This window comes from Sciurus carolinensis, chromosome 7 (assembly GCF_902686445.1).
Source record: "Sciurus carolinensis chromosome 7, mSciCar1.2, whole genome shotgun sequence".
NCBI classification, from domain to species: Eukaryota; Metazoa; Chordata; class Mammalia; order Rodentia; family Sciuridae; genus Sciurus; species Sciurus carolinensis.
In genome coordinates this window covers 113,931,917-113,954,984 of record NC_062219.1, presented here as the reverse complement: position 1 = coordinate 113,954,984, position 23,068 = coordinate 113,931,917, and the positions used below count along the sequence as shown (strand labels likewise).

At 55.2% G+C, this 23,068-nt stretch overlaps 2 protein-coding genes across 3 annotated transcripts in view; both read right to left on the bottom strand.

Moving 5' to 3' along the window:
• Positions 1 to 13,806, bottom strand: part of Tfeb (transcription factor EB) — a 46,760-nt gene extending 32,954 nt beyond the window's left edge. Inside the window, exon 1 of one of the 2 annotated variants that reach the window (XM_047558642.1) lies at positions 13,640 to 13,806. The gene's annotated coding sequence lies outside the window, so the exon portion shown is untranslated. The remainder of the gene's footprint in view (positions 1 to 13,639) is intronic. The other variant, XM_047558641.1, reaches the window with a different exon arrangement.
• Positions 13,807 to 15,446: 1,640 nt separating this feature from the next.
• Positions 15,447 to 21,979, bottom strand: LOC124988731 (gastricsin-like). Its single transcript, XM_047558460.1, has 9 exons — positions 21,915 to 21,979; positions 20,636 to 20,786; positions 20,183 to 20,300; positions 19,202 to 19,320; positions 18,651 to 18,850; positions 17,535 to 17,657; positions 16,904 to 17,051; positions 16,286 to 16,384; positions 15,447 to 15,637 (listed from the first exon to the last, which is right to left on the bottom strand). Exons 1-9 carry the CDS (start codon positions 21,977 to 21,979, stop codon positions 15,485 to 15,487), a joined length of 1,176 nt encoding a protein of 391 aa, XP_047414416.1. The 3' UTR covers positions 15,447 to 15,484.
• Positions 21,980 to 23,068: the final 1,089 nt, after the last annotated feature.

Sequence of the window (23,068 nt, the reverse complement as noted above, 5' to 3'; positions counted from 1 at the left end):
TTTAAAATTTGCAAATATACAAAAGAGCTTAGCAGAGTGCCTAGCACACAGTAGGTTCTCAGTATACCTGACCTTTCATTCAGCACCGCGTTATATGGTAGGAGGTCATGCCTGAGCCTCTGGGTGCAGTGCCCTGCCGGTTGGAAGCCACCCGCGGCTTCCTGGAAACAGGCCCCTGCCAATCAGTGCTGGAGCACTGCCCTGCACCACACAGCACAGGCCCCCAAGCTGGGTTCTGTAGGGATTCAATGCAGGGTGCAGCTCTGGAGGTTGGGAGTTCCCACACCTAGGCCAGACCGAGGCCAGACCTGAATGTCATCCTCTGAAGTTCTTTCTAGGCCACCTCTTCTTAGAATCAGGGACATCCCCAGCCTGCCACAGGTCATAGGCCTCTCCCTACTGCTCCTCCCACTGCCCTAGGTCACCGGGTGGGGAGACAGGGGGGCTCTCCAGTCAGGCAGCTGATGTCCTCATGACCTTCCCCAGCCCTCCCAGACTTAGAGACGACAATAATAACCCACTCAGAGCTCTCCACACCACTTCCTGCAGCGGGTTCACTCACATTAGGTCACAGCTGCGCATTGCCACCCAGAGGGTGGTTGGCCACTTTACAGATGGAGAAATTGAGGCCGTGACTGAAGTAAGCACTTGCCAGGGCAAGGACCCATGTGGTAGAAAGGTTCCTGGCTCCTGGACAGGGCTCAGGCCTTAGAGCCGGGTCACAGGCCAGACCCACCAGAGCAGGGGCAGCAGTTCTGGAGGACAGGAGAAAGTTCAAGAGGCTCCCAGAGCTGTGGCAATAGGAGGAAATGGCTGAGCCCTGGGCCCTGGTTCCTACCCATATTCACTGTGAGCTAAATCATATTCACTGCTGGCCACATAAATCCCAGGGCTTCCAGGCCAGTCTCCCTTCCCCTCTGCTAGCCCTGCTCCCCAACCCGCCAACTCCAGCTAAACCCAGAGAGGGGCAAGGTGGGGGGTCCACAAGGAGGGCCTAGAGCACCATTTTCCATTCCTCCTCACTGACATTGCTGTCCTGGGGCAAGCTGCTGGACCCCTCTGTGCCTCCTTGTCCCCTTGTGTAAACTAGGGGTGATGGTACCCACCTCAAGGGCAACTGTGAGGCAGGGAGGAGCTGACACAGGTGAAGCACTTGGCACAGCACTTGGCATGGGACAGAACCTAGTACCATGATTCCCAGCTCCAACTCAGACCCCCACCACCAAAGTTTCCAGGCTGGGGATGTCACTCAGGGCAGAGTAATTGTCTACCTACATTCTAGCACTTGCCTACCTGAGTTCCATCCCCAGCACTGCAAGAAAAAAAAAAAGGAATTGCCAAGAGCCTGGGTGGTTTTTGCCACCTGCACACCAGCATACTCCGTGTAGGTAAAATGTCAACCTGGGTAGAGTGCTTACCTAGCGGAGATCAGGCTCTGTTCTAGGCACTTCCTGTAAGCTGTCTTCCAATCACAGGAAGAATCCACTAGGTAGGCACGATGATCGCCAACTCCTCACAGGGTCTGTTCCCAGCCCCATGGAAGTGGGATCTGCTGTGGCCTGGCCTGGCCATGCTAAGTGACCTTTCCACCTGACCCTTGAAACAAGCTGGGGAGGTAAGGAAGCTGAGGCAGGCTCTGGCCTCCTCCCAATTTCCCGTGCTTTGCACCGCCCTGTGCTCCTCTCTGAGGCTGCGCACTTGGACCTCCTGCTCTTCCATTCGTCCCTACCTACTCCCAGCCGTACTCCTGCCAGGGCCTCTCCTGCCAGCGGGGAAAGACTCACTGATGCCAGTGCAACCGGCAGGCCTGGTCCCACTCACCCACCTCCCTGAAGACCACACACATTTGCACATACCTGGGAGAGGGCAGGGTCCTACAAGGAGGCCCCTGGAAGGAGGTTCGGCTCTGGGGGGGCAGGGCAGAGCCAAGGGCCACGTCCCTACCCCAGCCCAGGCCTCGGCCCCAGTTTCCTCATTTTCCCCGGTACTGTTTCTTACCCAGCCCCCTACACCTCAGCCCGAGAGGAAGTTGCTCAATCCCCTGGGAGCTGCAAATGTGGCCGAGGATTACTCACAGTACAGAGGGAACCGCACGCCCCAAGGCCTCTCACACACACCCCAAGCCTACCCGAGGCGGATGGCTCCAATCTCACCAGCTGGGTGCTCCAGGCTTCAGAGCAAGCCCACCTCCCAGATGAAGCCTCTCACAGCTGCTCCACCTCAGCCTGGCCTCAAGGTCCCCAGTCATGGAGAGGGAGAGACACAGAGGGGCCATGATTTTACTGGAGTCAGAATCCCACCAGACCTAGAATGGTCCAACCCTAACCTACGTCTCCTGCCAGTCCCTCCCAGAGAACACCACAGTTCACCACCTTCCTGGCTGACCACACACCTACCACCTTTGGCTCTGGGCACCCGTTCATGGTCTTTCTCTAGACCCCTTTGAAATGGGAGACCAAATGTCACTCTGTGAGGCTCTGGGAAGATCCAAGCTGCCATGAGTTTTTCACTTGGAAACTCTTGCTGTATATGTGATTTCCATGCTTCCTTGACCCACAAAACATTTCTCAAATGCACTGTCAAAGAGATGTGACAGAGGCTGCATTTAGTGCTTCTTTCTGGTGGTAAGATGGGTAAGGCTTTCCCATCTTTAGTGCTGAGAAGGCGGGCAGCCATTAAACTGTTATCAGTCATCTACATCTCCGAGTGGATGGATTTACTAGGCCCTTTTGGGAGAGCATGCTTCGGGAAGGAAGAGTGCAGCAGGGGAAGAGTAGGCCATGGCTCCTGGAGAAGGCAAAAGTTCCAACAAGGTGAGGCAAGTCCCAGAACAGGGAGCTCAGCGAGGCCTGGAGAGGACCAGCCCCAACTCTGGTCCAATCTGGGCCCTCCCTGGGATAGCAAACTCTGGAAGGATATAAAAGGTGAGCAGGAGCCTGGCCTGGGTATACAGAGCCCCCAGTGCTGACCTCTGACTCCCACCCCTCGCAGCCCTGGACCTGCAATGAGGCCTCAGATAAGGAACATGATAAACACCTCTTATCACCCCACAACCTTGGACTCCTGTCCAGCTAAGGACAGAGTCAGAAGTGGTTCTGCCTGGGCCCCAGGGTTCCCAGAGAGACCTTCGTTTCTGCAGTCCTCATCAAAAGGCAGGGGCCCTCAGGGTGGCTTCCTACAGCCCCCGGAGCAGGAAGATCCAGGGCCAAGGCTCGCAGCTCATCACCTGAGGCCTCTAGCTCGGCAGACAAGGAAATAGTCAGAGTTGGGAAGCCTCCTCCCCTGGAACGGGGCCCCTGCAGGAATGCTTCCCGAATGCCAGTGCACCCACCATCTCCCCATCCTGATGACAGCCCCATTACGGGGAGAGGCAGCTACCCTTGCTACTCCCATTTTTCAGATAAGGAGTCTGAGGCTTAAAGCACTTAAATGACTCCTCTGAGGCCATGCATCAAGTTTATGGCAAATCTCGGTTTCCTGCCTCTTTTCCTAGATCAGTTTCTCAACTTTAACATCACCGATGCTTGGGCCAGATAATCCTTTGTTGTGGGGGATGCCCTGTGAATTTTAGAATGTTTAGTAGTATCCCTAGCCACTGTCATCAGACATTGCCAAATATCCCCTGGGGGTACCAAATCACCCCTGTTGAGAACTACTACCCTAGAAGCAGTTAAGACAGACACCTGCCAATTCTCAGTGGAAGGTTACATGTGCGGAAGGCTCGAGCCCTGGAGTCTCCCCAGCTCCCCTGCCAGATGTTCAGGCAGGCGGGCCTGAAGGTTGCTGGGTACTTTGTGAGCTCTGGATCTCTGGGAAGAAGCTGCCCCGGGAGACACTGCCACTTCGTCTCGCTCCCATTCTCAAGCAACACACCAGCCCCTTTTGTGGTAGTCAGTATTACAGAGGTCTTTCAATTATTTTGATCATAGACTCCTATCAGTAAAAAATTTTAGGACTCTCAATATACACCTTTAGAAATTGCTTATACAGTCCATCGCTTGGTATCCCTGAAACACTGATTCCCCTTGGATAGTAAAATCTGCAGATGCTCAAGCCCCTTATATAAAATGGTCCAGCATTTGCATACAACCTATATACACTTTCCCGTATACTTTAAATCGTCTCTAGATTACTTATAATACCTACTACAATGTTAATGATATAAAATAGTTGTAATATTATATCACATAGGGAATAATGACAAGAAAAAAAATCTGTCCATGTTCAGAAAAGATAACTTTTTTTCAAATAATTTTTATCTGAGGTTGATTGAATCCACAGATGCTGAACCCATACATATAGAGGACCAAATGTATATCCATGAATGTTTAAATATATTAGGCACGTGAGCAAACATAAACAAAAATAGATCTATAAAACAGATGACAATGGAAATGTAAATTAAACCCATGGTGAGCTACTGTTATCCACCCCCCCGGCATGGCAGAAATTCAACAGTCCAACAACACCAAGTGTTGACAAGGATCCAGAGCAACAGGAACTCGAGGGAGCTGCCAGTGAGCAGATTGATACAACCACTTAAAATGTTGACCGAAGCTGAACCATGCATTGTGTGCCCTGTGCTTGAACAATCCCACTCCCAGTTAGATACATGCTGAAGAAATCTATGTACCAATGCACTAGGAAGCACAGACAAGGGTTTTCCTACACTATTGTTCTTAGTGCCAAGAAAGAAAAGCCACCCAAATGTCTATCAATGGCAGGATGGATACTGTGCAGCAAGGAAAAAGAACACTCTAGGGCAACACACACAGATGATTCTCTCCAATACACTATTGAGTGGGAAAAGCATCTGAACTGGCAGGAACATATCCAGGGTCACTCATCTGTATTCAATTCAAAGTCACGCAAAGCCAAGCCCCATTGCTAAGGGCTGCAGACACAGGAGGGTAGATGATAAAGAGAATCAAGGAGCCGATTATCATAAAGGTCAGGATAGTGGTTACTGCTGGTTACATGATAAAGAGACGCACAGAGATGATAATCATAAAAGTCAGGATAGTGGCCATCCCTGGGGAGGGGAATATGTTGATCTTGGAGTTCAAGCCGCATTCTGCTTCTTCATCTGGGTGGTGGTTTCCTAGGGGTTCACTTTTTGGCAACTATATTATATTTCATAATAAAGAAAAGGATGAGATATAAATAAACAGAAGTTCTAATTTCTTCCCGCGCCTGGTTTTTGAAGAACACCGTAATTAGGCACCCCAACTGGTCAGGAGCCTCCAGTGGATCACAGGGCTGCAGTATACAGTGATGTTTGGGGTTGTCTGTGAGGCTGCCCTCCACTAGTTGGCCCAGGTTACTGGCTGTGCCTCAGCCTCCAGGACCTGGCTACCACAGCCTCTTTCACCTACCACCCCACTCAGGATGTCCCAGCCACCATCAACCCCTTCCGGGCCAAAGGCCTGAAGTTGCAGTAGTCTGGGCACCTGCAGGCCACCTCATCCTACCTCTGGGCCCCTGAGAGTGAAACCTGGAGGTGCACTCTGGGAAAGGCATCTGAGCCACCCCCTGAACACATTAAAAGAAGGAAGGAGAAAAAGAAATAATAGCGAATGGAGAAAAGGGAGAACAGAGAGCAGGAGAGAGACACATACATTAAGGACTGATGTTCCAGATACTGTGGAACTTGGTGGAGGGGCAGAGGGTTGAGGGTGGGGATGGGGCAAAGGAAAGAAGGGATCAGAGAAGGTGCTGGAGGTGCAGGAAACAGGGCCCAGGTCCAAGTCTTAGGACTCAGCAATGGGCAGGTCCACAAACCCCTCTGTCTCAGGGTTTCCAAATGGCAGGCCTGTGGCTCAGGGACCTTCCCTCCCAATCGGCAGCCTCCAGAACTCCTGGAAGAAAGGACTCTGTCCAGGAAGAAAGTCCCTTGGGCCTGCAGAGGTGTCCCCAGATGAAAGGACCCAGGGAGCTGTCGAGCTGCCCTTTCTGGGGTCCAGACAGAGGAAGGGTACAGTCAAGTTCCCTGTGTTGGCAAGAGCCCAGAGGAAGCAAGCACTTGGGAGCAAAGGGCTAGTCACTGCCATGCTTATGTTCACCCGTTTGTGTTCCCTTGGAACATTCTTCTGACTCTACCTTCTGTCATTCCACCTATCTCTGTCCTTTGCAGTGACTGAGATTCCCTGGAGAGGCAGAGCCCAGTTCCTGCTCCTCTCCACCCGAGGAGCTGCTCAGGACACACTTGTTGATCCAAATGGTGCTGATCCATGAGGTACTGGGTTGCTGGCCTCAATTCGCTCCTCTCAACAACATAGGGACAGCACCGGTTGGCTGCTAGGGCTTCAATTCTACCGCTCCAATCAACCCCAGCAAAGCCAGTCAGCGCTGCCATCAGAGCAGCTGAACGCACCTGGCCAGGGCAGGGAGGAGATGAGAGACAGCAGGGGGGTGGACAGTATAGTGTGTCACCTCCTGGCCACTCCACACCCCTCAGGGACTATAGGGGGCTGAGCAGGTGTTGTCCCCAAACCAATTATAAACAAGGCAGAGGACAGGCTGTGACTTCCCTTGGCAAACAGGAGCCAACAAACCAGAGCCCCGCCCCACAGACCCACTGGGAGAACTGGGTGGCAGGGGTGGAGGGGCTGCTGGCAATCTCTGTGGGGAGGAACAGACTGAGCCCTAAGCCAGGAAGCCTGGGCCTGCATCTGGGCAGCAGGGGGCAGGGCAGAGGCAGAAAGCTCAGGACCTTGTCCGGCTGTGGACAAGGTCCTGGGTATTAGATGGGGAAGCATCTGCAGGGTGGAGATTGTGGGTCAAGCATTTTTGGGTCCTCATTTCTGGGCACATGATAGTGCCTTGACTTACATTCACTCATTCATTCCACAAATATACACTGAGTAGCCACCATATTCAAGGCTCTCTTCCAGGCTCCAGGTGATACTGCATGGAGCAAAAAGGGCCAGAGTTCTGACCTCAGGGTGGACAGAGGAGTGTTCCATGTACCTACTGGCTTAGACTCCCAGCTTTCCCTCCAATCTCCTGTCCCCACCCTCCTCACCCCCACAGGGTTTCACCCTCACTCCCTCCAGTTTCCAAGGCTCTACCCCCACAAACTCCAGGGTGAGCTGCCAGGCCCTCCTGACCATTTGATGCCCTCCAGGCCCAGGACCTCCTAGAAGATGATGGAGACACAGCTACCTCCAACAGGGATCCTCCATCCACCCTCCCAACCTATGTGTGGGCAAGAAAAGAAGAGAATGGCTTTTGTGTGTGTGTGTTTTATTATTTGTGCTATTAATAAGAAATGCAATTCAAACAGTGATAAAATACTTGCCCTCTGTGGGTGAGAGGGAAACCCAATAGGTCTTTCAGCAGCGGCCTTCCAGTGATCTGAAGGCTTGCTTTGGAACCTGCCCCCTATTCCAACAAGGCTCCTGCAGCCCCAAGTGCCTGAGCAGCAGCTTCAGCTCCTGCCACAGGTTCGGATGCCCTCTGGTTAGCATCAGCCTTCTTTGTCCATCTTACTTGGCCTTCATCAACCAGCACACACTTCTTAAGCACTGTCTTAAAGAATGGGACCAAGAACCATGTAAGGAAGCAGCAGCCAGTTTAAGGGGATGCAGAGGTCGGGATATGGGTTGAGTGTTATCTAAGGGTTCAGATGTTGATATTTAATCCCCGCTCTGAGGTATGAAGAAGGTAGAAACTATTGTGTTGAGACAGGGGTATTTGGGAGGTGCTTAGGATAAGGTCATCAGGGTGGGGCCCTCATGATTGAATACTGATGGTTTTATAAGAAGAGGGATAGAGTCCAGAAGGGACACACATGTGCTCAGTGTCTCTTACCATGCCCTGTACCACCCCTACCAGCAAGAAGTCCATAACCAGATGTGGTCTCTTGGCCTTTGACCAGAACTATGAGCTAAATAAACACTTTTTCTTTATAAAGCTATCCAGCCTCTGGTATTTTGTTAGAGTAATATGAAATAGGCTACTACATGGGATTTGGGGGTAAGAGTTGGGGGGAGGGAGCGACACTAAATGGTCTCAGAAATGGTCCCTGCCTTCAAAATGGACACAGACCTAACTGGCCCAAAGCAGTCCACAGCACCATGGCCAGGATGCCTGGGCAGGGGCAAGACAAGAGGTCCCTAAGGCAATGGTTCTCTAAGCATGCTCTGGGGACCAGGAACATTGGCATCACCCGAGAACTTGTTAGAAATTCCAATTCCAGACCTCCTAGACTAGCAGACCTGCTGGAAGAGACACGCTGGGGTGGGGACATCAATCTGGGATTTAACAACTCCTCCTGGGGATTCTCATGCACTCACATGTGAAAATCACTGCCTAGAGAAATGGCATCAGAATCATCTGGGGCTTTTTAAAATATTGATGCCTAGGTCCCTCCCACCGAGGTTTGGATGCAGTGGTATTTTCTAAGAGCTCCCAGGTAATCCTAACATACAGCCAGGCTGCAGTGAGATGGAAAGGTGTCTTGATAGAGAAAGATTTGGCTAGGGGCAGGGGCAGGGGCAGGTGAGGCAGAAGGCACCTGCAGGAACAAGGGCTGGGAGGAGGGATGTGGACCTGGGTTTCCAGACAGAGTCAGCAGGAATTCCTGGATCACTCTTCCTAGCAGCATATCTAACTTTGGGACCTCCACAGTCTGCATAAGACCCAATAAAGTTGCCTGCCCCTGACTACGCTGCACAAGGCCTGGGGATGACCACACCTCATTTCTTCTCCTCCTTATGCTCCCATTTAAGAGCCAGGACAGAAAGCTGGTGAAGACCCTGCCTGTTGCTTCTGCCCCTGTCTGTTGCCCTCTGATCTCACCCACTGCCTGTCAGCCCACAGCAAAGCATCTCCTGTGGGTACCATAAGTTCCAGAGCCTCCTCTATCACTGAGATTTTATCTTTGTCCTCAGTGTCATCAGAGGCAAGGGGATGGAGGAGGGGGAGGCACCAGGAGGCCAGGGGAGAGTCCTACCTCAGAGGGGGTAGTAAGTGGTTAGGCTGGATGCTCTCCAAGGAAGCCCAAGGGGCAATGTGTGGGTGGCAGAGATGCTGCAGGCAAAGCCAAGGCTCCTACCATCTGATTACATGAAACTGGGCTGGGGTGGTCCACAGGGAATGGGACTCTAGCCACTGAGCCTGCAAGTTTCCATGTTCAACATTACATATGAAGGCATTAGACACACAGGAAGAGCTGACTGAACCCACAGGTCTTTATTCCCTCCTTGGAGTTCTCTATGCCTCTATTTCCTCACTTAAAAATGAGAAGTGAAGAAATAAATGAGTTCTAAGAGTTAATCATAGCCAAACATAGTGGTGCACACCTGTAATCCCAGCGACTCGGAAGGCCAAGGCAGGAGAATCGCAAGTTCAAGGCCAGACTCAGCAACTTAATGAGACTCTCAGCAACTCAGAAAAATAAGAAATAAAATGGCCTGGGGATGTAACTCGGTGGTAAAGTGCCCCTGAGTTCAATCTCTGCCACCCAAAAGAGTAATTAGATATTACTCCAAGTGTTAAATGTGCTTCATGCATCAATATGTATACTAGAGCACTACCACGTAGGTGCTACTATAATCTTTGTTTTTTAAGGTATGGAAACTGAGGCAAAGTGGGGCTAAGCAGCTTGCCCAGGGTCACACATTGTAAGTGGCAGAGTTGGGATTCCAAGCCAGGCCCCAGAGTCCACAGTGTGAACAATTCCATGAGACTAGGTTACACCTGGGCCAGAGCTCAATACATGGTGGCTATAGTTATGATCCCAAAATATCTCCTGACTGCCTCACCAGGGCAATCTTTCATTAATTTCCATCCCATGGATTCCAGTAGTCCCCCCAAACACCCCTATATTCCTCCATTTCTGAACCCTGATGCCTGACCTGGCACACTGGAAAAAGTTCTGTAAAGGATTCGCATTGGAGAGAACCCCACAGATAATCTGGGTTCACAGGTATGGAAACCGAGGCTGAGCAGAGCAAAATTTGCCCCAGCCACAGGGCCAGTCTGAGGCAGCCTGCAGTCTCTGACTCCCAGTCCAGTGCCCTATGACTTTCACTGCTGTCCTGGTCTCATTCAAAGGTCCCACAGCCTTTCCTCCATATTTGATTAAGCAAGAAAGTTCTGAAGGCGTCACTGTAGGTTAATGGGCATGAAGTCCATAGCACAAAGTTGGGCATCCAGAAGGGTCAATATGGGATGCTCTGCTCCCATCCTGAGCCATCTGATGTTTCCAAAGAGTCCCAGATAGCTTAGTCTGAAACCATCTCCTCACCTGGCCTGGCAGGACAAGATCTCATCAGGTATCTTTGGTCACCTGTGTCAGCAGCTTAGAACAGAAGTGAGGAGACAGGTGTGGTTCTAGGAAAATACATCCTGGACAGGAAAAAGAAGGTTCTCAAACTATCATATACTAACCTTTTAAGAAAGCACTCCTGGGAAACCCTGAAGTGGTTTTCTTTAAGGGTCCCTTTGGAATCAGACTTGGGTTAGAATCCCAGTCCCACCATGCCCAGGCTGTTAGGACTTTCAGCAACTTGCTTAACATCTCTGAATTGGTATAATAAAAACAATAATTCCTACCTCAATATAAAGAGTTAACACACAATAAATGTTGGCAACTATTATTTGTAACTAAATTTTGTTATATTGCTCTAGCATAGCATGAAGACATGAATAGCCTATTAATATAATATTGTTATTGTTATACTCTCATACACATGTATGCACACTTCATCTACACAGAGGGACCTAAATACCTAGAATCTCATAACTACACATACAAGCATGCATCCCTTGCACAAACCCCACAGGAACCTAAAGAGCAACAGTGTGTACTCACCGTGCACCTCACTCACTGCTCTGCCCTTAATCCTACAACAGCCTGGGAGGTAAGGGTCTTTCTAGTCCCTCCTCTCAGATAAGGAGGTGCATAATCTGCATATAGGCTTGCTGCATTCTGTGATATGGACACTTCTGGCAGCTCTGGGAACCTCAACACCCTCCTGCACCACCCCCAATCAGAGGAGGCCAACCCAATTTCCACTGTCATCTCCAGGACAGCCCCAAGCTGGGCCCCAAGTGCTGACTGCCCTCCATCCCCAGGACAAAGGCCCAACCTGGCTTTCATGCCAGCTTCAGTTGGGGAAACCCCTGCTGCCTGCAGAAATGGAGTTGACTTTGAAAAGGAAGAGACAGAAGCCTGGGGGTGGCTGGGCCACTCCCTGTGGGGGCAGGTGCTAAGTAACTCTATAAACTCTGGCTAATGATGCAATTACAGCCATAAACAGAGCCCCAGGAGGGATCAGGGCCAGAAGTCATACCCTCAAAGGGCAATTGGGCCAGAGGGGTAGAGTCCCTTCCCCCCTATTTCCCAACTTCCCAAAAAGAAGATGAAAGGAGGGGCCTCACTGGCAGTGGGCATGCACATCGGGTACCTCCACCATCCCAGGACCCTGAATGGGTTCCTGCCTGCTCTGGACAACCCATGGCCAATCTCTGATTGTTAATGGCCTGGTCATTAGCCCTCAAAAGCCCAATTGGCTCCCCTTGGATTCAGGGCTCACCTGAGACATTCTCTGCCCTGTCCCTATACTCCTTCCATGGAACCCAGAACCTACAAAGCTGGGTCATCATTTGACTCTACCTAACAGATCTGAGTTTAGGGGAAAATAGCACTGCAGTTGTAACAGGCCTTGTAAACAGTGAGCAACAATTTACTCCTCTCCAGAAGAAGCAGAGCATGGAGTCCACCCCAAACAGCCCTGTTCTTCAGTACACCCTTTGGTTCACAGCTCTCCTGTCTCAGCCAGGATGCCAGCAGAAAGAGGCCAGATGAGTCGCTATTTTCCCCAGGACTGGGGAAATTGAGGCATGATAAAAACATACCCCAAGACTGTCAGGCAGGGCTCCCAAGGCAGCACTTCCCCTTCCACTGCCAATAACTATTGCTGGCTGCCTCTCCCCAGACTGGGCAGGACCTGGGGGCTGTCTCTCAAGCGAGAAAAAACCTGTCTCAGAGGGAATAGGCCAAGGAGCCAGGCCTATGCCTTCGATCCCAGTGCATCTGCACCTGGCCACGCTAGTGGAAACCAGAGACAGCCTCCACCTCACCCCAACTGCCCAAGACTGCCAGATTTGGACCAGCGGAATCTGGCCAGGGCGGGTGCGGGGGCCTCAAGCCAAGTCCCTGAGACCTTTTTTTTCCTTCCCTGAAAGATCAAGCACCCCCTCACTACGCGTTAGGGGTGGGAGCGGGCGGTAATTAACCGACAATTCCCCAGGGAACGAGTACTAAGCCCAAAAAAAAAAAAAAAAAAAAAAAAAAATCTGCGCTCAAGTTTAATCCCGAAAGAAACTGTTGGCGCTGAACGGTCCCCAAGAACAGACAAGTGAGAAGACGACGGCTAGAACTGATGGGGGTTCGGGAAAGGACGCGGCGTCAAGCCCCAGGAGGAGAATGGAAGGCGGGGGCCTGAGCAGAGCAGGCACTGGCGCAGACGAACCCCGCCCGGGCGCCCTCCCTTCCTCCCCAGAGCGCGGGGCCGGGGTGCGCCAGGCGGCTGCGGCGCGAACCTGCTCGCGCAGCCCGGGGCAGCCCGGGGCAGCCGTGCGTGAAGCCAGAACCCGCTCCGGGAGGGGGCCGAGGGGCGGGTACCAAGGTGGCATCTATCCGCTCCCTTCGCGGAGGCAAGCGCACGCGCTAGGTGGAATATCTGTTCGGGGTACTGGAAGGGGCAGATGGGAGCGCTGACCCGGGGGGGCTGGACAGCCGGGGGCGGGCGGCGCGGACTCTGGGGTACAGGGAAGGGAACGTGCTTTCCGGGATTCGGGACCGAGACGCTGTCGGGGTAGTGGGGAGGGGGGACGCTGCTCAGGAAGGCGGACGGACGGCTGGGAGCTCCGAGGGAAGCAGAAAGTGCGGTGCGCGGTCGGTGCCCTCCGGGGTTGGGGTTCCCTAGGGTAGTGGAAAAAATGCAAGGGGAGAAAAGGACTGCCCAGAGACACCAGGGTATTGGGGCTGGGAGACTTCGAGACCAAGGGGGAGGAAGGGACGGAAAGGGAAGGAGGGATGGTACTTCCACCCGCCCCCCTGCAGCTGCCCAGCCCCCGGGGCGTGGCGCCACTCCGGCCCTCCCACTCCCCCGGACCATCCAGGCTGGGCCTGGCCGAGCCGGACTCGGCCTCCGCACACCTCCCCTACCTCCTACCACCTCCCCCGCATCACCCGCCCCAACGGTGTCGCCCGGAGTGTATGTGGGGGGGTGAGTGCAGGGCCCAGGCGTCCCTCAAACTTCTTGCAAGTTCACTCCCACGCCTCCCGCCACTTCGACTCCCTACTCCCGGGCCGGGAAGGCCCATGCCCGCCCCGGCCCCTCCCGCCCGGTTACATAAGGTCGCGGAGAAGCCGCCCCCGGCCCAAGCCCGAAGGGAGGGGCTGAAGGGGCTCCCCGACTCAGCGGGCAGCGCCGCTCGGACCACACGCCGAACACCCGGGACTGGGCGAACTGCTGGGTGGGGTGGTGAGGCGCACTCGGTCCCGCTCCCTTCTCCAGCCCGCACCCCCCAACACCTGTCTCCTGGCCCACGAGATGGGGGCTGAGGAGCCGGGGGAGGGGATCCCGCGCACTCCACGCGCCCCTTGCCCCTTGGCCCTGCTCACCTCGCTCTGAAGGTCAATCTGTCCGCCGCCTGCGGTTCCGGCAACTTGTCCCAAGTTCGGGTGCCCGGCCCGAGAGCTGCGCCCGCCGCCTGCTCCCGCACTCCTCGGGCAAAGCGCCACCAGGGAGGCCCGCCCCGCCCTCCCTTCCCGCCGCCCTCGGCGCCGCAGCCTCTCCTGCGTCCCGCCCGCGTCCGCCGCCTCCGCTGTCACCGAGCCCCGCGCCCGGCGCCCGGGCTCCGGCTGTCACTCCGCGCCCACTTCCCGCCGCGCCCGGCAGAGGGCAGCACCCGCCCTGCACCCGCCCCGCCCCACCCCCTGCCGTCCTGCGGCGGCGCCCGCTGGGAAGCGTAGTCCTCGCTACAGCCAATCTACTAGGCATGCTGGGATTTGAAGTTCCGCAGAGCGGAAGTTGGAGAGTTGGAACTTCTGTTCCTCGTCTACATTTTCACCAGTTTTCTTCCAACGCTCAGTGATGCCCCGAACCAAACCTCACTGCATTACATCCTATGACCTGTCTGATCCCCAAAGAGGGACCTGCAGTAGGTTCTCCACGAATCTAGGAGAGATGGGGATGCAGTTGGTGTGACTTTGCTCTGAAACTCCTTCTAAGGCACACCCCTCCGGGTTTGGAGGGGTTTGCAGGAACTGGATCTTGACCTTTATACTAGTCCCTAAGCATAAGAGGTAAGTCTGGGTTCAATGAGATGAAATACGACTAGAACGGATTCCACAATTCCTGGCCAGCCTTATATGTCCATTTACACTAGATCACCAGCTGGTTCTTACTGGTGTGCTGGTAAAAATTTTTGTGACCTTCTGTCAAGTCCGTCACCTTACTCTTTAGGAAATTGAGGATGTTAAGCCATCATTCTTTGATTTTTTTTCCTTCTTTCCCGTCTACCTCCCTACTTCCCCCTTCTCTCCCTACTTTTCTTGCTTCTCCCACCCTGCCCTGCCCCTCCTCCATACACTTTGTTGCCCCGGTATCTGGGGTTTTGCTAGGAAACTCCTAAGGGTGACAGGAATGAAGTCCAGAGAGAAACACCTCTTCCCGAGTTGATTAGGACATGTGGGCTTGATTCCATGTAACTCAATAAAATATCCATCATGTAGGTGGATAAAGGAGAGGACTCATTCCAATGAAGGGCCTGGGACATGGGAGTCCCGGTAAAATTCAGTCAGCATAACTCAGTCCCCATCCTCCAGAAACCCTCCTAGAAATAGTAGTAAGCTCAACTTCCTCCCTCAAGGACACTATGAAGTTTGTAAGTGCACATGAGTATCCAGAATCTTCAGAAAATTCTGCCCAAGGTTGGTTCAGAACTGAGGAGACACACGCCTCGAGTTTGAAGTGTGCCCCCAGTCACACTGCCAGTGAACGTGCATGTGGGTCCTGGGGTCAGAGTCAGCTGTGGAGGTGGTAAAGAGAACCAACCAAGCATTTCAGGTTGTTAGATTAGGGACCCTTTACCACTGTCACCCTCTCTAGAGGGAAGCTGTGAAGACACTCCAACCATTGAGGGTGGGGGGACACAGTGACAATCCCCAAGCCTGACCGTAGGTCCCATTTCCAATAGAATTTCAGTGACCCCACCAGGAAACCTAGTGGGCCCACAATCTATCACAGTGAGACATGTCCATATTCCCACTTTCACCATTCCCTGAGTCCACGGACACCTTACAGGCCACAATAAAGCTCCAAACAAAACAGATTGACCAACATGGGATACAATTTATTAGTAGAGAAGGCCCACAAAGGAAGGCAGAATGCAGAGAGGAAGGACAGAGGGCCCCAGACAAGGTGGGGCCAAGGGAGGACGGGAGTGCAGATGTCAAGGGGCAACACTAGGCAGCAGTGGCGAAGCCCACCCTGTTGTTGGCCATGTCAAAGATGGAATAGTAGGACCTGAGGAAGACGTCCCCAAGAATCCAAAAGGGCTGGCCATTTCCTGAGGACACGTAGGTGGCCTCCAGGCCCACGAAGCAGTAGCCATCCTCCTGCTCAACACACAAAGGGAGTGCTCATTCATTTGATCACATTTGTCCTGAGCGCTGCTCAGACCTGAGTCCTGTTCAGGGTCACACATTCGTAGGGCAAGGACTGCCCCTGAGGACTCAGAGACCAGCTGGTCTGTCACAAGAGCAGGGGTTGGGAAGGATTTCCAAGTGGTACATACAGGATGCAGAGGCCTCTGCAGGATCACCTGTTCCCATGGTGGGTACCTTTTCTTCCTAAAGTTCCCTTCTGTTCCTGCTTTGCAACAACTCAGAATGGAGGTTAAGCTCAGAGTAAGCTAACTTGGATTGCAACTTTCCCTTCCCCCTCATCATCTGTCATCCCAGGATCAGCTATTTAACCTCTCTGAACCTCCAAGGTTTCATTCCTCAAATACAATGAGAATCTCCCTCATCAAAGGCTGTGACGTCGTGAGGGACAGCCTAGGCCCCTAGGCCCCGGGCTACACAGTGGCTAGCCCTAGACACAGCCCCTCACCGCTAATTAAGATACGGAGTGATCATGGGGGACGCTCTTCTAGTGGGGATCATCCGAGGTGGCACATCCAAGGAATGGCACAGGGCCAGGGGAGCGTTTCTCTGCACCTGGTCCTCCGCCCAGGCGGCTCAGCCCCAGGTAGCAGGACTTACGTTGAGGATGTAGGAGGAGGGCTGCAGAGGGAACTGCACACCGTTGATGACGAAGGTGAAGGTGGGCAGGTTCTGGACGTCAGCACAGTTCACGAAAAACTGCAGAGCACAACAGCCCAGGTCCCTCATTTCCCTCCCAAGAGCACCTGCTGTGCAGCTGCTGAGCACCCAGGCCCACGTGAGCCCCAGGCCTGCTTCTGGACCACAGGGCACAGCTCAGGACAGGTGCTGTGTAGACGCCTCCTGGGTCCCACATGTGCAGTTAGAGTGGGTGACATGTGGGGAGACCTGGGAATGTTCCACATCAAGGACGCTCCTCCTGCCTGCCTGGCCCTTCTGAGAGAGGGGACACTGCCCTTTCCCGTGGTGTCCTTTAAACACCTGCAGCCATGTACACAGGAAAAGTGGACCTGGACTCCTCACTTACTGCACATTATGTGATCATTACCTTCACCAGGACACATGGGAGGTAGAGGACATGGCCATGTGGAGACAAGAGTTGTCCCTTGTTGCTCGCTTGCTTGGCACCAAATTACACTGACAGGGGCCCACACTGCAGAAACAATATCACCACTAGACTGACCTCTCCTGGCTAGGGGACATCCGTGCCACACCCACCTGTCCATACTCGCCCTCCTTGGCCCCTATAGCTTGCAGAAGGTAGCTCAGGTACTGCTGGGGCACGGTGAGCAGAGAGGTTCCTGTGTCCACCATGGCCTGGCAGCCCTGGGAGCACCAGCCAGAAGCCTCCTCCCCAACATAGAACCTGAATGGCAAGAAGAAGGCAGCCTGAACCAGCCAGGTCAGGGCGGCCGGGGGAGATCTTCCCACACTGAGCGGCGGCCACACCCGATGCAGATGGGGACCACAGACACCAGTGCAGCTAGTCCCCTGCCTCACACTCCTTTTGAGTCTATGTAAGGCCCCCTAAATAGGCTGGGAAGGAAGTTTCCAGAAGCACTCTACACCAGGGCCATCGTGTGTTAAGGGGACGTGGAACAACTTACTTGTCCCATACACCTCAGTTTCTAATCTGTGGGGTCCCGGGTGACTGGGATTCCAGATGTGCCCCCACCCACCCGTTCCTATGGACCAGTTTTGGTACTTCTGTAGAGACCACCTGTACATCTGGGTAAGGGCAGGACCCAGGTGTCCTCTGTCCCAGACCCCAGCAGACTTGGATGTGAGAGCCATGGGTGCCAGGAAGCCCAGTCCAAGAAAGTCCCTGGGACCCCCACCCCACACTCACTCCTCGATGCCGATCTGCCAGTAGAGCTCCCGCGTGACAGGGGCCCAGGAGATCTCCCCCGTGTACAGGTTGTCGTCCACGCCCCCGAAGATCACCGCTCCACCGTCCTCGGAGCCCTCTTGGCTGCAGGACACACAGGGAAGGGGAAGTGAGGGAGTGACCAAGAACAAGGTGTCCATGCTCAGCAGTCACCTTCACAGGGAAACAGAGCCTTCCCTGGATTCAGAGGGAGTTCCCTGAGGACAGGACACTGTGTCCCCCCAGAATCCTGAGTGATGCACCCCACAACACACTATTCAAGGGCAACTTCTCCCTGCGGCCCCATCCCAACACACTGGGCTCTTCTACCTTTGATTTCATGACATGGGGGACCCTGTCACCAGGAGCCCCACCCAAATCCAACATGTTCCTTTCCTGCTGGAAGTGGACAGGGGCAGGACTTGGTGGAGGGGAGGGCAAGGCAGGCCAGGATTCTTCCAGAGCTTCCTCTTAGCAGTAGCAGAAGGGAGCACTCCTGGGGTTACGCATGGAGTGTACACCAGCAAGGGGTCCCGAGTGTGAGTAACAGGGTCATACTGCTGTGAGGACACCAAGCCACAGCAAGAAGATGGAAATGGCTCAGACAGTAAAGGGGAAGAATGCTGGACTGGAAGGGAGAAAAGTCAGGTCCAGGAAACTGATGACCTGGCCTGCTTGTTGGGAGGGAGGAAAACTGGTTAGGTGCCAGACGAGGGCCTAGACAGGAAGACTCCAGGCTACCTAGAGACACATGGAGGAGAGGGGACAGCAAGTCAGCATATGGAGAGAAGCACAGGACAGGCAGTGGGCTCTCAGGACCCAGAGCAGGAGGCAGGCCCAAGACCTGGGGTAACAGAGCAACAACACACAAAAGAAAGTTCAGGATGTAGAAGTGTGGACCATCCTGGCCAAGAAGAGCAAAGGGACGTCCAAGTGGGCTGGGACAGGGGCAGGGGGCGGGAGAGTCAGAGGCCAGGCTCTAGGACAGGTGAGGCCCAGGCACCCACTGCTGGGAAGCCTCCACGCCCCCAGCACTGGGCCTCAAGTGTCCAGGTTGGGACATGGCAGGAGGTAGGGACCCACAGGGCCGTCTCTCACTTGCTGAGGTAGACGCTGAAGATGGGGCTGGACAGGGCGTCCACCCGCAGCATGCCCTGCAAGGCTGTGGTGGCGCCCCCCATGGACAGGGCAGGGTAGGCCAGGCCCATGATGCCATCGAACTGCGCATAGACAAAATTCGTCCCCGGCTCTTTCTCACTCAGGCCGAACTCCTGGTTGGGGACCTGGATGCTCTCCACCTGTGGGATAGAGGACAAGGTGTAGGGGAGGTGACACCCCTGACTGCCTCCATGTCCTCCAGCCCCATGTCCCGGACACCCCTCCGTGGTCCTTGTCCTTCCTCCTCTGGCCCCTCCCCACATCCCACAGGCTCCCTGAGCCGCCTTCTCTTCTGAGCAGCCTCCTTGGCTGTTGCCACCATGCCCAGACCTCCGCATCCAGGTGTCCAGCTCCCACTGCAGAGCGCCACGTCTGTCTGGTGCAGGAGGCCGCCCGTGCCTGGCCCAGGAGGGCCCCAGGGGACTGAGGAGTCACACCGAAGTGCCCGCCCTCTCAGCCCTCATCCAGGGTGGGGCGGGCAGAGCACTCACAGTCAGGGTGTCGTAGCCGAAGAAGCCAGTGAGGCTGCCACTGCCGTACTGCAGGGAGAAGGTCTGCCCGTTGGTGGAGAAGGTGGAGGACTGGCTGGGGTTGAAGCGAGGGTGTGTGGCTGCGGAGGGAGGAGGGAGGTCCCAGCTGAGACGACGCTGCCTGGCTCTCAGGCTCCTCGGCCACACCCCACCTGTCCCTCTGCCTTGTCCTCCACCCTGAGGCTCCAGCACCCACCTGGGTCACCAAGGCAGGGGCTGACATCTTGGCCCCTGGCTCATACTACCTGGAAGCCATTGGCCCCAAAGCCCAGGTTTTACAGATACCTTGGAGGCCCGGATGATGACCTGCCTGAGGCAGGGCACCCCACACTGCTCCTCAGTCTCTTCCCACCACAACCTGGCACAGAGCCCAGTGGAAACTAGAGGAACCCACCCATTCCCAACCCCCATCCACCCAGGCCATGGGCATACTGGATGCGGAGGTGGCATGGGTGTGCCCCAGGAGGGTCCCCATGCACCAGAGATGTCTGCCACAAGGCTTTGGCAGGAACCAGGGCAGCTAGGAAATGCTGATCCTCTGTCTCCCAAAAGGACTCCGGGACAGGGATCAGATCCAGCATAGCTCTGTCCAGGCCCTGGGAGACACTCAGGGAGAACTCAGTGAATGGCAGAGTGGAGTGGGAGGCCTGCAGGGGAAGTTGTCTCCAGGAGGGGACTAGCAGTCCCTGAGCCAGCAAGAGGGAGGATGGGTGACCCGGAGGGGTGAGGTGGGGGCAGAGAGCAAGGGGTGCTTCCTGACCATGGGCAAGGCAGGGGGCCACCCAAGGGCAGGGCCAGCCTCCTCCCTCTGGCTAGTGGAGGCCTGTGTCCTGCACAAGTCCCTGGTCCTCTGCAGGAGTGAGCAGCCCTCCCTGCCTGCATCCCTCAGATGCCAGTGCCCGGCCCTGCCCACGGGCCCTCCCTGGCCAGCCCAGCACTCACTGCAGGCCAGGCTCTGGCAGTAGATGGAGGGCACCCACAGGTTGGAGGAGCCGGTGTCAAACAGGACCAGGAAGTTCTGGGGTGGAGTCCCGATGCTGATCTCACCAAAGTAGGCAGCCTGGGGAGCCATGGGCAGGCTGGTAGCAAGGGAGGGATGCAGGCCCAGGCTTCTCCTGGCGCACAGCAGGAGGCACAGCCCAGCCCTGGGGTGGCACCACAAGCCAGGCCCCAAACCCACAGGCCTCGGTGCCTGCCTGCCCAGGGCAGCCACATGGTCTCTGTGAGTCAGCTGCCAGGACCCCAGGGGACCCTCCCCATGCTCTGCCCAGTGAGCCACTCACAGTGGGGACCCCCAGGCTGGCAGCACTGGCAGAAGGGAGTGGCTTCAGGGTAGGTGCACAGGGACAGCCCTGGGCAGCAGGAACAGGGACACCTGGCAGCACCAGCACTCACATCCATGTAGGTCATGGGCTCATAGAGCACGCTGAAGTCGCTGAAGTGGTACTTCTGAGCCGGGTCGTGCTTGTGGGTCCTCAGGAACTCCTCCAGCAAGCCCTTTTCCCTCATGGTCTGACGCATAGTCTTCAGCTTCTTCAGGGGGACCCTAGGGAGGCTGAGTGTCAGGGCTGGGCCTCCTCCTCCCACCTTCCAGTCTCCTTTCTTCTCTCCCCGCTGTTCCCCGCCCCCTCTCTTCCATTTCCTCTTCTGTCTTCCCCTCTCTCTTTCTTCCATACCTCACTCAGCGCCTGCCCCAAGATTCGGGGAACAAGGAACTTCCCCCAGTGCCTGCCCTCACCCCATCTCAGGGTCCTTCTCCTGCCCTGAGCCTCTGCTCTCAACCAGCCTGCAAATTCTACCCAGGAAGGGGAGAGGGACTTGGACACTGGGGCTTTCACTTCCCAGGACTTCTGGTTATATTTGTTGTATCATTGTTTCAGGTTCAGGTCTGGGATGTGACTCAGTGGGAGGACCTTTGCCTTCCTTTTGCCTGGCCTGGGTGCCATCACCAGAACCAGGAAAATGGGACAATGAAATAGACCTCAGGGTCAGCAAAGCTCACCCCAAAGAGAGTCCCTTCCCGGGTACACTCTGGCGCCTGGTAGCCCATAGGACACACCAGGGAGCCAGGGAACAGCATCGCCCCTAGTATTTTCCATGCGGAGTTGACTGCCTGAGTGGATATAAAGCTGCATACAGGAAGGGCCCACTGCACCCTTCCCCGTGGCACAGCAGGCAGAGTGGCAGGCTGGGGTCCCGCTGTCCCCTGAGCCAGCCCACCTGCTCCACCCTGATTTTCACCACCTCCTCTTCTAGAGATTTACAGGTATTGGTGTTGGTGCTAATGTGATTTGAGTGTCTGCTGGTAAATTGGGGTCTTCAGGAAACTTCTAGGAGGGTTGCCTTACTCCTTCTCTGGAGAGGGTGGTTCTGTCTGAAGGAAGAAACCACACGCTCCTTGCAGGGGCCTGCGAGGGCACAGTCCCCCTACTCTGTCTCAGGACCACCTCCTCTCCTCAGTCGGGGAGGATGGTGCCTCTCCCTTCCCTAGAAGCCCCTGAGGCCAGGCTCCTCTGCTCCCCGCTGAGCCCTGCCCAGCACCAGCAAGGGCAGCCTTCCCTGGTCCCAGCAGGGATTCCAGCTTGCACACAGCTGCTGTCCCCTGACTCAGCTGCTCCTGCAGCCCTCCAGGCTTCCCTGAGTGACCTGCACCCACAGCCAGGCCCACACTCACTTGACAGTTGAAGCTGACACCTCCAGGACCTGGAGGCAGAGCAAGGCCACCACCATCCACTTCATGATGCCGACTGCCAGCTGGTCACTGAGGGAGCGCCACTCTGACCTCCTCAGTCACACTGCACTGGAGACTCAGCACTCCTCCTTTATACTCCCTGCATGTGGCCGAGTCCCTGCCTCCCTGCCCTGGCAAGCAGGACCCCAAGCCAGGTGTCCCGGTACACCATGCGCCATTGTTCCTGTGTTTTCCCCTGGACCACGGCCACAGCAGACTTCTCAACTTGTTGACCTCTCAACTAACACCAGAGGCCAGGAGGTCCGGGCGATAAGGGAGAACAAAGTCCTGGGGACGCGGTGGCGAAGCCTGCTCCTCCGCCAGGAACCACAGGCTTTGTGGGCGTTTGGGGTGAGGGCCAGAACGCGGCGGAGACAGAGACGGGCACAGGGTCCCCAGGCAGCTTGCTCAGCAGCGGCAGCAGCCTTGACCTGGGGGAAGCCATGCTTCTTTGTCATGGGCACTGTCCCCTCACTGCAGGCAGGTCCACAGCATCCCTGGTGCAGCCCACTAGGTGCCAGGAGCAGCCCTGAGCTGTGACAATCAGGAAAGTCTCCAGGGGTTGCTGAACGTCCCCTGGAGGGGTGACATCATTGAGAACTGTGGGCTGAAGTGATGCCCTGAGGTGGGACTCAGGTCCTGGTCCCCAGCACCCCAATCTCTTAGGGGAGGGAATCAGGTATGTGTCGGGGTCCCAAGCCAGTAGCTCACGTGGGGATTATGACATGTTGGGATCCAGGCAATCCTGGTGCTGGAGCTGGGGCTGGAGGCTTGTGGTGGCGTCACTGTGATTTGGGGTGTCTTCAGAGGTTTTCAAGGTCCATAGGGTGTTTGGGGAGATATTCATCCTACCTTAGTTCATGTCCGTCAGGAACATTCCTCAGGCTTATCTGACAGCAGTCGCTGACACCATGGTCTAAGTCAGCCAAAGAGTCTGGACAGAGAAACTGAGGTCATGGTGAAGACTCGCCATGGAATGAAGGTCTTTGCAGCTGTTGAGGCTGAGTTTGAGCTGAGGGGAGGCCTCGTTCTGACATGCATCGCACAGAGCTGTGATGTGCGCTCGCCCGCTCTGCCTTCCCTCATGCTGTGTGCTG